General features: G+C 43.5%; 1 protein-coding gene across 3 annotated transcripts in view; it reads right to left on the reverse strand.

The window, feature by feature from the left end:
- The window catches only part of Piezo2 (piezo type mechanosensitive ion channel component 2), a 360,353-nt gene that overhangs the window by 82,540 nt on the left and 263,779 nt on the right, over nt 1–14,034 (reverse strand). For 2 of the 3 annotated variants that reach the window (XM_051163420.1, XM_051163419.1), the window contains exons 11-18: nt 12,965–13,103; nt 10,420–10,568; nt 9,277–9,507; nt 7,937–8,060; nt 6,061–6,353; nt 4,582–4,730; nt 3,725–3,898; nt 1,305–1,346 (exon numbers count right to left, since the gene is read on the reverse strand). In XM_051163420.1, coding sequence (XP_051019377.1) covers nt 1,305–1,346; nt 3,725–3,898; nt 4,582–4,730; nt 6,061–6,353; nt 7,937–8,060; nt 9,277–9,507; nt 10,420–10,568; nt 12,965–13,103 — 1,301 coding nt within the window. The remainder of the gene's footprint in view (nt 1–1,304; nt 1,347–3,724; nt 3,899–4,581; nt 4,731–6,060; nt 6,354–7,936; nt 8,061–9,276; nt 9,508–10,419; nt 10,569–12,964; nt 13,104–14,034) is intronic. The other variant, XM_051163421.1, reaches the window with a different exon arrangement.

Here is a 14,034-nt window from a genome sequence, read left to right on the forward strand (position 1 = left end):
TGATAAAGTGCTCGCTCTGCTATTCTAATTGCAGAGGAGGTCCTGTTAAAAGCTGGGCACACTTTAAAGGTAACAGGAAACACATGTCTTGAAACGAGAGTCAGGTGTGTTTGATTAATGTTTCCTTGCAGGGTATGCTGGCCCTTCTTCTGGCTCTCTCCATGACTGAGATATTTCGCTGCAAAGAGAGTAGTGGCAAAGTTGGAATATTTGGGGATTTTAGTTATTCGGGGTGAGTCTGAATCTTGGGAGAGTATCTCCTAATAAAACAAATGGTCCACGCTTTATGAAAAACAGCACACAGAGAGCTGTCTGTTGTTTGGACCCAGGGGTATCAGCATCTGGCAAAGATTCCTAACCAGAGTGTCCTGCTTCTCTACGCAGCAAGTAAAAACCTGAGGTGGGATTTTCTCTCACACTGTCATCCAGCAGACGCCAGTCAGCCTGTGCACCATGCTTATTTTTATTAATTTATTTGCTCCCCAGCCAAGTGACACCCACCCTAAGGGAGGACCAAGTCTAGCTACCTGATTTGTATTTTCGGTGGTGTGGGGACACATGCAAAATCTAGCGATGATACCTTTTTATTATTATGATCTTTCTAGTAGAATTGTATTTGGAAATTGATGTTTTGATTTTTTTTTTGTTTTGTTTTGAGGTTTTGTTTTGCTTTTTAAAAAACCACATACATTGGCCTTTTTCCTTTCATTCAGGAAGTACCTATCAACTATCAATTAATGAGTAAGGTTGGGTTCAGTGATGGGGAGTCTCCTGTATATGGCACAGGGCATCCGGACCGGAGGAGCTTATGCCTCTAGCAAGGAAGATAAGACAAGCAGGGTTCTGGAAGGAAAGTGTTAAGAAGGCAGCCTGAGAAAGTGCCACCGGAATCCAGAGGGAGGGCAGACACGTGTCAGGAGGATGCTGGCATTGATGGGGACTGTGTGGAGGAGGCAGTTCTTGAGCTGAGCTCTCAATGACGTGATCAGTGAGGCGCCAAACTCTCAGGCAAGCCTTGAACAAATCCTACCAAAGAACAAAATCAATGGGATGTATAGGTTGATACCCAAAACCACATGCTGAGCACCAGCTGAAGAGCCTGGGCCCCTTCCACTGCCACTCTGCAGCACCATTTGGTCTCGCCACCAAATGGTTTGGTTTGCAAGATGCATCCATGAGCATACCTGGGGCCACCGGCCACTGTCTGAGGACATCACTTTTCATTTATAAAGCAGCAAAGGCTTTAATATATGAAGAAACACTTTTTAAACAAAAGGGGGAAAGGAAACATCAGCAATACCCACCTATTTATTATTAGGTACACGCGACCATTGACTTTGGCATGGCTGCGGGGTGAGACGGAAGCACAAAGATGCAATGGGAGACAGGTGGGAGAGAAAGAGGAGATTGTTAGACAGAGGCAATGGGGGTGGACTGTCCCTTAGGCTTTAGGCAGGTGTATCAGGACCCACACAGACTGTGCTTTGAAGGAGAGTCCAGGCAGCAAGATTCAGGAGCAGCATGATGTCATACGCACACAGGAAAACGCTCAAAGGTCCCCTGGCCCCTTCAGTCTCCTCTCTCCCATCTCACGCTCTCTGTTACAAAGTAGTGATGCTTAATTTTGAAGATACACATTACCAAAGAAAATTAGAACCTGAACACTAATTTTTGCTCCTCTTTTGCATTTAAAAGAAGTCTAAGTAAACTATAGTCAATATATTTTCTTTATAGTCTTCACGCCTTAAGTTAAAAAAAAATTTCTAACACGAATCATAGATAACTTTTAATGGTATCAAAGTCATTAAAAGGGTTCACAGAAAGTCATTATGTAACAGGTATTACTGTTTTGTTATATATAATCATGCTTCTGAGATTGCTTACTGAGAAATTATAATAACTTTTCTTATGTATGACATAAATTCATTTCACAATTCTAAGTATAACTTCTGTAAATTTAAATGCAATGAATTCTACTTCAAAAACATGCTATATTTGCCTACACTGCATATGTACATGCTTAAGCACACATACTAGGGTTGTACAAGACAGGAAAAGGTCAATGGGAAACCACTGTTCTGAAACAAACATAATAACTGCAATGAGTCTGTTATTCTCCATCTGCAACCGGTTTAAGCACCCAAAAGCAAAGAGGTAAGAGAAGGCAAGTCAGTCACAACTCCAAAGGCATTTATTTTCCTTCATCATTTGGATCTTAATGCAGTCATTGATTAGGACTTAGGACAAAAAAAATTATAGGGAGGCAAAAATTATCAGTAAAGAGAAATATAGTAAGAGAATTTTATGTATATGCCAAATATTCAAGTTCAAACTTTGTGACTTTTATAGAGCACTCTTATAGAAAACCTCATGACACTAAAGTTGCTTAATTTGCCTAAGGTTCTAGAATATTGCTTTCTCGGTCCTGAAAGTGAAATCCCATGTAACTTGTCAACACTTCCCCCATTTCTTGGAAAAGTCACTGCTAAGGGAACGCTCGATGTGGAGCCACAAGCAGAAAGAAAGGGAGCAGCTATCTCGATGTGAGGAAACACCGTGACCAAAAGCAAGTTGAGGAGAAAAGAGTTTATTTCACTCACAGTCCCATATAAGAGTTTACCATTAAAAGCAGTGTGGGCAGAAATTTAAGCAGGGCAGAAACATGGAGCTGACGTAGAGGCCATGAAAGGGTGCTGCTAACTGGCTTGCGCCTCATGGCTTCCTCAGCCTGATTTCTTACAGAATTCAGGACCACCAGCCCAGGAGTGGCACCACCCACAATGGGCTAGGCCATCCCCCTTCAATCATTATTTAAGAAAATGCCCTCTAGGCTTGCCTACAGCTGGATCTTCTGGAGGCATTTTCTCAGTTGAAGCTCCTTCCTCTCAGATGATCCTAGCTTATGTTAAGTTGACAAAAAACTAGCCAACATAGGTAATTAGTCTGGTAAAACCTTTGTTCAGCCTTTTGTCTTCAGTAAAACTATAGTCCTGAAAACTATTTACTCTTCTGTACAAATTATATCCTACTTGATTATATATCAGAAAACCCAGACATGTGACAATGAAAAAAATACTGACAGAAAGTTTGTACAAACAGGGAGAAATTTTAAAGAGAAGAAAATGCATATTAAGAGAAGAGAGGGACTTAGGAAAAAAATAAAATTTAAGACATCATTGGCAATGATTGCCAGTTAAATCCCACAAAGAACTCTCTATTATCCTCCTTCTATCCCCTTCTCTGTTTTTTGTTTGTTTGTTTGTTTGTTTATTGCTTTTAGTTTACTTTGTAGTCTAGGTTGGCCGTGAACTTGTGCCTCATCTCCTCCTTTGTCGGTTTGTCATGTGATGAAATTATAGGCTTGTGTCAATAGGCCAAGCTTAAAGGACATAGGAAAGACATAAGAGAGTTTGGGTTTTCCATCCTATCAACATGTTGGAAAGTTTGCATGAGGATCAATGCTGGCCAGTCTCATGGATGGGCTGCCTGAGAGTCACATAACATGCTCATGCGCACGTGCGCAGGCTCGCACGCACGCACACACACACACACACGCGCACGCGCGTGCGCACACACACACACACACACACACACACACACACACACACTGAAAAGGTCAAGGTCCAAAGTCCAAGTTAGAGTGCTGGACTTGGCTTCCAGCTGAAGCAGGGTAGCATGGCTGATGTCCCAGAGACAGGAGGAGTGGCTTCTTTCCTTTGCTTACCTGTAGATGGTGTTGTCTTCTTTGCTGGGTATGGACTTGAGGTCTGTGAGTTCCAGGAACCGGTCATGGAAGTAGTGCAGGTGTAGGATGCACACCAGCAGGAAGGATGTTGGGATGAATATGCGTGTGAACAGTTCAGCCACAGTAAACTGCTTCAGGCCAAGATCCTCAAGCCTGTCAAGGAAGACAGAACAAAAGCAAGAAGCTGCCTGGGCACCTCAGACTGCCCTCTCCCTCACAAGCCACAACAGCCATCCTCTTAGCTTCTAACACTTATCCGTCTCCCCCTATGATTCCCACCAATCCAACTGGCCTGCCTTCACAGCGGTCAGTAACAACTCCTTGCAGCAGAAATCTGCAGCTCCGCCTCTCTATTTACTGCACTCAGTACCAGTCCCCTTCTAAGAGTTTTGGGGCGGGCCAATGAATCGCACATCTCTGGTTTTCTCTTTGGCCCCTACCTCCTTCTTCGTACTGTATACAGCAGCTGATATGCCACTAGATTCAGTTTGGTGCCCCTTGCCCTCTTCTAGGTCAATCTAATCATTTCCCATGATGCATCTGCCCTTCAGTTGTCGAACTGAAACGCCTACTAGTAGCACAGTGATTTCCTGTGCAACCAGACCCATGATTCTACCAGAAAGCTGCTCCACCATAACTTCAGGCTCAGCAGCGGCCGCGGCTTCTCTCTTTATCTTGGCAAAGCCATTCTCCACTCTGGCCTCTCTTTGAGGACCTTGTAGACATCCAGAGCATCACATTTTACTAAAATTGTTCCCAAAGTTGGCAGGAACAATATGCACTGAGACCTTCAGTGTGTTTGTCTTCTCATCCCATCCCAGGCACAGATCACTTACTTTTCTCTCCTTAAGCCTGTCATGTTTTGCCACAGGCCTGGGAAGTTTTCAAACTGGTACGTGTATATAAAGATGAGCACCAGCATGGTATAAATGACCACAGACATCCAGAAGTATTTCAGAATTTTCCTCCACCACTCGTAGTGCACCTGTCAAACAGACATTGCAAAACAAAGGAAGCAAAAAATGAAAAGATGGCTGAAAGAAATCGGCTCATATTAGGTGTCTGGCTTAATTAAGCCAGGCACTGCATACATGTGGGAATCTCTGAAATGGAGTCTGCTTTAGTTTTAGATTTCTAAGACTCTTTTTGAAGTTTAGTTTTGTCAATGAGCCATCATGATTTTTGGTATTTACAGAAAACTGCACCCATTTCAAAATTCAATGTTGTATTCGATGAACAACACTGTGGGATATTCACTATAGCACATCTCTCATATCTTAGATGTGTTCAACCAAATTCTGCTGAGAACAGTTTCACATGTAGTGACCTCTTGCTATTGCTGTAGCTTGAGGTACTCTGTCCCAAAAGAGAATTTCACCATTACTCTCGTCTGTATTGTTGGGCTCCCTTTTAACATCAGTTGAAACTAAGCTTGTGGGGAGGCTAATTCACTTTAATATGATTAGCTTATGGTACCAAAGCTCTTGTAATACACACATGCATGTGCGCGAGTGCGCACGCGCGCGCGTACACACACGCACACACACACACACACACACACACACACACACACACATTGAGTTTTCTGATCCCCAACCCTGCAATATGAGCAAACAGAAGAATCTTCAATTACTTAAGATTATCCACACACTGCTCCTAAATTATTAAATGTTAAAAATATGATCTAATTACAAAGATTATTTTTTACAATAAAGATGGTTTTGGAAAACATGAATTTTATTTTAATTAAAAAAATCTAAAATGAAACTGCCTAAAAATAGTTCTAGTTTCAACTTTATGTGTTTTAAACTTTTTAGTGCATCAGATATTCTTGATAGTGGATGTGCAATGTCTAATGTGAATATCTGTAGCTTCAGAATGGCCGTTTTAACAGATGAGAGGTTCATTGAGATGTATAGACTTTGGGCTCTTTTAATATTGATGTGTGATTTTTTTTCCTGCTAGCTCTTTACAATTAAGTTTACTAATATAATTCAAGTGTCTGAACTACCAGCTATAGAATAAAGAAAGGATTGATATACGTAACTACTTAAAAGATTATTTTAAATATATTGCTGTGGGACAAAAGCTATGAAAATTGACCAAAAGGAAGTTTTTGAGAGAGAGAGAGAGAGAGAGAGAGAGAGAGAGAGAGAGAGAGAGAGAGAGAGAGAGAGAGAACACATCTATGGATTTAGGATTCTGAGCGTCATCAATCACTTTCTAGAATATGGTCGTCTCTATGGAGAGAACTCATCTCTCTACTACTGGATCAGATGGGAGAACTAACAACTGGGGCACATGTGTGTACCTACCTGGTACAAGGCCACACAGAACAGAAACAGCACCATGTAGATGATTTTGTACATGACGATTTTCCCCTCAAAGCTGACAAAAAAGAACATGCCCCCGCACACGTAGATCCAGTACTTGATGAAGAGGGCTACCACCAGATTGCCTAGCACCTTCATGATGTCCTGGTCATCATCTTCTTCCACTTCCTCTTCCTCTTCCTTCTTTACCTCATGCCTTTCTTCCTTTACTTCCTCCTCCTCTTCTTCATTCTCAGTGGGCTCTCCTTCCACTTGTATATCTTGGAGCTCTTCATCTTCAAAACAGAAACACAAGCCATGATTCCTGGCTACAGCCATGCTTTGAGTGACTTATGTGGACAGGAAGAATATGTTTTCTAAGTTATTACATAGTTTTTAGATGGCTCTATAAAATAAGGCAACACTGACAACTAGCTGATGGTCTTTATAACTTTCCTAATATGGAGTATGTGCACAAATATTTGATGCTGACATGTCTGTAGCACTTTCTACATTTTCAGTATTGAGAGTCAGAAAGTATAAAGATAAAGGTGTAGCAATAGTCAAAATCAACCCATGACGCAGTTCCAGGTCTAATTGTTTCATGGCTCTAGACAGCACACGCAGCATAAGAAGGAGACTAATGTTAGCAGCCTTAACCCAGAGCACCTGGGGGTTTAAAGTATTGTCAGTCACCTACATTGTCTTCCCAAAGCTACCTAAATTTGAATAATTTATTCAAGAAACCTGTGGATTCCAAGAGTGAGGGGAGTAAAACTGAAATAGGGGTTACACTGTTTGGGCTAAATTAGCCATTCTTTGCTAACCCTGAATAGTAAAGCACTCTGCTGAATGGACATCCAAGCTCAGATGGGAAAGATTTAAGTCTTATAGACTATTGTTGCTGAAACAAGAACCAATGGCTAAGCTTAACAGGAACTAAATACACATTATTCGCTGATGTGTGCTGGGTTTCTTGCCATTTACTGCATTAGTGTTGCAAGCCCAGCTCCTCTACCCTGCTGCTTACCTTTTCACGTGGTGTTACCTAACTTCTTTTAAAAAGGGTTTAGCGTTTTGTTTTTTAAAACTTATTTGTGTGTGTGACAGAGAGAGGATGGTATTGTGTGCATGAATGCAGATGCTGGCATAGGCCAGAAGAGGGCAGGAGATGCCCTGGAGCTGGAGTGACAGACAACTATGAGCTGGCTAACATGGGTACTGAACTCCCGTTGTCTCTATCAGAACTATGCACTTTTAAGCCACCGAGCCCCATAACAAACCTCTGGGTCCCCATACTTAACTTCTTTCATACCATCTAATCTGTTCTATGAACAACAGACATACTTATTAATCTGCCTATGGAATTTGAGAGCAAGTTTCCATTTATCTACCCAGAAAGATGAAAGCTAAAGACCTGCTAATCAGTCACTACCTTTCCCTTGCTCCCTCTCTCCCTCCTCCGTTCTTCCCTTTCCGCCCTTCTTCTTGTCTTTCCTAGTTTTTAAAAAACCAAGAACTAAAATGTAAAAGATTTGAGTTAGTTCATTGGTTCCAATTCTCACTAGAAGTGTGTCTTTAGGGAAAATTTCTCTGATATTTAGTGTTGCCTTCAATTGGGAATCACCTTACTCAAAGTTAAACAACACATTTTCTTAAGTTCCCTATGGGCTCACGTATGTACTTGAAAGGTTACCTTCTGTCTGCAGAGGCCAGAGAGGCATCAGATTCCCTGGAGCCGGAGTTACAGATGGTGGGGAGCAACCACATGGTGCTCCAAATGAACCTGTGTCCTCTAGAAGAGCAGCCTGTGCTCTTAACCACCAAGTCATCAACCATCCAGTCCCTGGCTCTCCCCCTCCCCCTCCCCACCACTTACCCTTGTCTTCAAGTTCTTGACTTCCAATTTTGACTTCAGATAAGAGTGCTTCCTTTTCCTGAAGGGCTTTTTGCTCTGTGAGGTGCTGCCTCAGGAGCAGCCAAAATGTGATTGTGAAGAGAATCTGAAAGAAGAGTGAGTGAGGTGGGGGATCAGCAAGCATTTGAAGTGCTTTCTCCCCGTGGTGGTGGTGGGGGAGCACAGTACACATGTCTCTCTGTAGAGCAACCTCTTTTGCCTGTGAGCATCAGACTCATACACCAGTCGTCAGAACTGTGGATGCTCAGACACCCGTACATCCGTAAATGGTGGCTGCCAGAAAAAGGCCCTTTCAAGTTATATGACTGTGGTTTCCTATATATCTAGTGAAGAAAAATAAAATTGAAGGATCATTCAATATATGTACCAATTTTTTTATTGTTTTAATGTCAACAACATGCAGAGAATGCATGTTTGGACTTGGTGCATAGAACAGACAGCAAGTTGTGATGTTTAATCTTCTGAAATCAAAATTAAAATGGTTCAAGAAAATACATGGGCAACAAACCATTTGCAAGTCCTTGCCTCTGGTAAAAGTAGGACAACAGAAGAAATAAAAAGTAAGTGTCATAATTTCTGAGGCTAAAAAATGGTTTTTGAACATAATTAGGAAAAGCATTGTCCACAGTAAATTATTATCTGTAATGGCATGTGCAAAGAAGTAGATTTTTATAAGTTGTTAACCTGTCAAAACAACTCTTTGTTTTTTATGTTGCATTTTCTGTTTCCCATTGTATAATCCTATTTCTACATCTAATTACTGATACAGGAGGAACTTGAAGTAATATAAAGGATTGATTAATAAACTTATTTAAGAAATACTAAGTTACATAGACCATATCTAATAACTACCACATTTCAACATACAAAAAAATTCATTCTATAATGTTTTGAGTAGAAAGACTATCATTTCTAAGTCAAAACTAAGAGCATGGTGTCATATGCCTTTTCTATGCCAGGCTTGGTGAGCTTTTGACCCCAGCTCCTTGGGAGGCTAAAACAAGATTGTAGAGTCAAGTCCTGCTTGTGCTCCAAGGTGAGTTCAGCCCAAGCTCAGCAATGGTAGGACTCGGTCACGTAACAGAAAACAGAGCAAAGACCAGAGATGTAACACAATGGTGAGATCCTTGGGGTCAGTCCCCGGTTCTGAGTCCAAAGAGGTGTCTAAACAGTCAATGCATTTCTAGATCTGAGATGTTTTGATTTCAAAAACCATCCAGAGGCTGCTTTCATGAAAGTTGGCTTGCTATGATTATGATCATTATCGCTTTCCTTCCTCTCCCGTTTCCTCATTTGTTTACCTTTGAAGCCAGTTCTCCTGGATCTTTCTTTTCTAGAAATCCGGGGACCTTCTTAATTTCGTCAAGGTCAAAACTCCATATGTACTGCAAAACCAGCAGCAGGTTTGCATAGACAACCATGAAAGGCGAGCTGATCATAGCGTACTTCCTCCGGTTGCGGATCATCCAAAGTGTGCACGACCAGATCAACAGCACGAAAGTCAGCCAGCTGTGGTAGGTGATGCTCCATGCCTGCAGAGGCACAGGACAAAGGACAGCAGTCAGTACAACATGCTCGAATGTCAGCCAGCTGTGGTAGCTGATGCTCCATGTCTGCAGAGGCACGGGGACAAAGGACAGCAGTCAGTACAACTCTGGGGAGCTCAAAGTCATCTGCATTTAGACGAAGAAAGACTCAGAGGTGGATAATGGAGAAGTCCAGCCTGTGGTGAGGGAAGGGAGAAAGGAAGTGGAAGAGAACCGAATGAGACACTGGCTTTGTCCTTCCTTTAGGGAAGAGTCAAAGTGCCCCCAAACACTACTTTGCAGTATTAAAACAAATATTTGGAGTTGGCAGTCAGTTCTGGTCACGATGAGTGTGGTCTGTGGCTGGGTGAGACATGGGAACTCAGAGAATCAGAAGTTGAGATTAAGCATTCAGGTCAGGTAGTCCATGACCGAAATTAGAAATTTTGCATGAAGAAACTGCATGTTAGGTATCTTGAACACTGAACAACGAGAGCACGTTAAGAAAGGCGAGCCTCAGCGTCTAGCCTATAAGGACAAACTGGTGGTCTGATCTTTCAGGAAAATGATGCATTTTCCTCATTGCCACTAAGTTCTCAGAGGCTGGGAAGCATTATCTCAGTCCTGGCTGGCAGAGCAACCTGCCAGTCAGGCTCATGGGTACCATCACCTCCAGGAACCCTGCTACCTGGTCCTGGACTCTCTCATCCTCCTGTACCCCCTTGTGAAAAGACCCATTGAAAGGTGTTTTGGAGACGGCTGAGGCTATCTGACATCAATCCCACTCCCAAACTGCAGTGCCTACGCTGGCTGGGAGGCTCCGAAGTGGGAAGTGGGCGTGTGCGCACCTCCTGGGCTCTGGCGGGCTGAGAGGCTCGGAAGTGGGCCTGTGCTCTGGCAGCCGCTGCCAGTACTCACCATCATGGCGATAAGGGCGCAGATGTAACTCTGCTTCATGATGAACTGGAACACGGCGACCATGGCGTGGATTCTCACGCTCTTCTTCTCCTCCTGGCTCCCTTCCCCTTCTGAGCCTTCTCGCCCATCCTCTTCCTCCTCTTTCTTTTCTAGATCGACAAACACCTTATATGACTAAGTATGCATGTAGTTGACATGTGTTACGATGGCAGCCTCCACGCTACGTCCCACGTGTGGGTTTTGGCACAGTCTTCTGTTCTAGGAAGCACTTCCAACTAACACAGCCTCCAGAAGTCAGACAGAGGCAGTGAGTTCTGCTTGCTGGGGATAACGGCCGAGGAATGCTGAGAAGAAGATCTCCACTTAAGAGAGTGTGGAGGGATCCCAAGAAGATGGGCTCCAAATAGTCTGTCCTCTCGAGTTCATGACGTTGTCTACCTTGCCCTTGAATAGAACCCTCTTGAAGAGATGGGATTCCCAGATTCAGAAAATTTGGGGTTTTGTTTGTTTGTTTGTCTGGTCTTTTTTTGTTGTTGTTGTTTCTGTTTTGTCTTGAGATTTTTTTTCTTTTTGTATGTTTGTTTGTTTGTTTTGGTGCTGGCCAGTGGGCCTAGGGTTCAACGTAAGCTAGGCAAATATGGATCCCTGAGCTAAATTCCCAGGCAGATTGAATTTAAAAGGAATGTGGCTTCCACCTCAGGCATCTCCTCTTAACCAACAACTGTCATGCTTCAGAGAGATGCCAGCTACCATGTTGTGACTTCCCAGTGAAGAGCCTGCGGTAGCCAGGAGCTGATGTGTCTGGCTGGCCATCAGTTGGCAAGAGTCTCAGGTCAGCTAACAGCTCCCCGGTCTGATTAGAGGAGGATTCACCCCCACCCTGACTCCCTGCAAGCCTTCAGAACAGATGGTAACCTCAGCCATTAATGACCAGAACCTGACTAGATTTCTAGCCAGAAGACTCAGCCTTGTCACACCCAGATGCCTGACCCAGAGAGACTATAGTACTGAACACTGACCTATGTCAGTAAGATGTTCCCTTTGATTTTCTGGCTGAAAAGGACCATGATGCATATTAATAAGGAGTAAGAGGGTTAGCACCCATGAGGAAGAGCACAGCATCCACAAATCAGTGATTATACAGGTTCTTTGACACAAGGTTCACTTAGCCTTTTTGGGCAGATGTCCAGTATCTTTAATTTCTCCAACATTACAGTTGGGTTAGCCTGGGGCTTGTGGTAAAATTCATGAATCATGCCCAGTAATGAAAGGACATGCCCAGTAATGAAAGGATAAATGAAATGGACCTGAGAATTACCAGCATGCTAAGCTCTTGGTACAGTGTATGTGTGTGTGTGTGTGTGTGTGTGTGTGTGTGTGTGTGTAAGGTATAGATTATAGTCATTTCTCTGACTGGGCCTTCACAGGCCTGGTTGGCCCCTCCCCTGTGTGGTCCTTCCTAGTATGTGCCACATGTTCCTGGAACCTAGTTGATATTCCCTGGGACACTGTGGCTCTCACCAAGTTTCTCCCTTACTAAATACTGTATGGTTTTGATTTAAAATTTCTTCTTAAATATTTAAAATTTAAAATAGGACTTTAGAGATATTCTGCTACCCAGGTTTCAGTATGTAGTGACACTTGTTCAGGGCTACCAGAGAAAGCATCTGAGGCCACCAAGCAGCCTGCTCAGCAGAATCTTTTATAAATGGCCTCTTACCACTGCTCTAGTGTTGCTTGAGGAGAACTGTTTTCTCTACTCTCTCCTTCCTCTCCTCCCCACCCCCAACCCCAGGCAACATTTGTTCCACTTCTCCTCGCCTCATCTTTAAAATGTCTGTTACTGGGTCCTGTGCCAATGTTCTGAGGTACTCTATTTTATGACACAGTTCCCCTCATCAGGGATGTGGAGAAATTGCCCAGCCCTCTCTTAACTTCAATGGACTTTTAAAAAAGTATCTTCTTTTAAAAAAATCTTAAAATATTAACCAGAAAACTACTGGCTTTCATATTAACTAATAGGAAAACCAGCATGTAGAAGGATAGGTGAACACACACACACACACATATGCATATATATATGCACGGATACATACACATAGATTTAATGCTATAAAAAGTTAACATGTTGCCAGGTGAAGTTACTCATGGTTGCAATCCCAGCACTTGGGAGGTACAGGCAAGGGGCTTGCTATAGAGGCCTAACAGGCCAGGCAGGGCTACACAGAAAGAACCTGTTATACGAAAGTTAGCCTGCTCAAATTATTTTTTCTCACCTTTTGTTTTTCAAAGTTTGCCCTCCTTGTGCCACTTATTTGTGAACAAGACTCGAATGTAAATACAAACATGCTGGCATAAGTTAGGACTAAAGCTTGAAGGAAATGGGGTTATTTTTACTGACCACGGACGGCAATATCTCTGTTTAAAAACAAGCTGTTTGAGGGTAAGGAACCAAACTGCACACAAGACAACAGGAAGGTGGCACCAACTTCATGGATGACGAAGAGGAGGAGCACAAGGCTGCTCACCTCACTGGGGGCATTACCTGAAGACTCCTCTGAGGGCTCCCACCGGTACTGGGGGGTACTGTACAGGTCAGTCTTGGCAGGGCCGTTCTCTATGGGCAGACTTGGGTGGATGGTGTGGTAGTCCACGGGGTTGCCATTCACGGTCACCAGCAGGCCCTGCCAGGGGAGCAGGAAAGGGGACAGCAGTGATTGCAGCCTGGCCTCTCAGTCAGCACTCCTCTTCCTTCCCAAACTCCATGCATAACCCGGGACAAAAAGCTGACTGCAGGCCGGACCATTTATAAATCTCCAAATATTGTTATCAAGGTGGAACCTCCATGCTCTCTCCAAATGTGGTCCCCACAGGCTAGGGACAGGAGAATGCATACTCAATCTTTCTGCACGCCTGCTATAAACCACGTGACAGCATCTGTCCGCACTGTAAATACAAACTCCTGACAAAGGCTTGTGGAGGCCTTCCTGATCAAGGTCTGCTCTCTACCTCACACCTTCCAGCCACCCGACTGTGAGGTCCTCTGTACCTTCCTTCGGGATCTACCCTGGTCTCGATCCAGACCCCACAGGGCTAAGCAGATGCTCTCCAGGTCTCGGGAGAGACATCCCAACTGCAGGGTTGCAGTACATTAAGTGCAAACACCTGGGCATTCTGTTCCTCTCATCTCCATGGCTTTACATATTTGAGATAAACATATACATACATACAGGCAACCCTTCCTGTTTGTGTGATAATTAGCACAATCACAAATAAAGATGTTTAAAGACAGACTGATAGGGCTAGAAATGTCAATGTGGTCAGTAAGGTGCTTGCTTTTTAAGACCAGGAACCTGAATTTGTTTCCTACTATATAGGCAAAGAAAGCTAGGTATGGTGCCATGCCCTCATAGTCTCAGAGCTAGGGAGACAGAGACGGGCTCACTGGCTAGCTAGCATAGACTAAAGAAAGTTCCAGGCTAGTGAGAGACCTGGTCTTGAAAAACAGTGGGGGGACAGCTCCTGAAGAATGGCCCCCAGGGTTGTCCTTTGGCTTCCATATTCTCTCTCACACACATGTGCACATTTACCTACACACACATATGCACCTACACA

This window comes from Acomys russatus, chromosome 20, assembly GCF_903995435.1.
Source record: "Acomys russatus chromosome 20, mAcoRus1.1, whole genome shotgun sequence".
In the NCBI taxonomy this organism is placed as follows: Eukaryota; Metazoa; Chordata; class Mammalia; order Rodentia; family Muridae; genus Acomys; species Acomys russatus.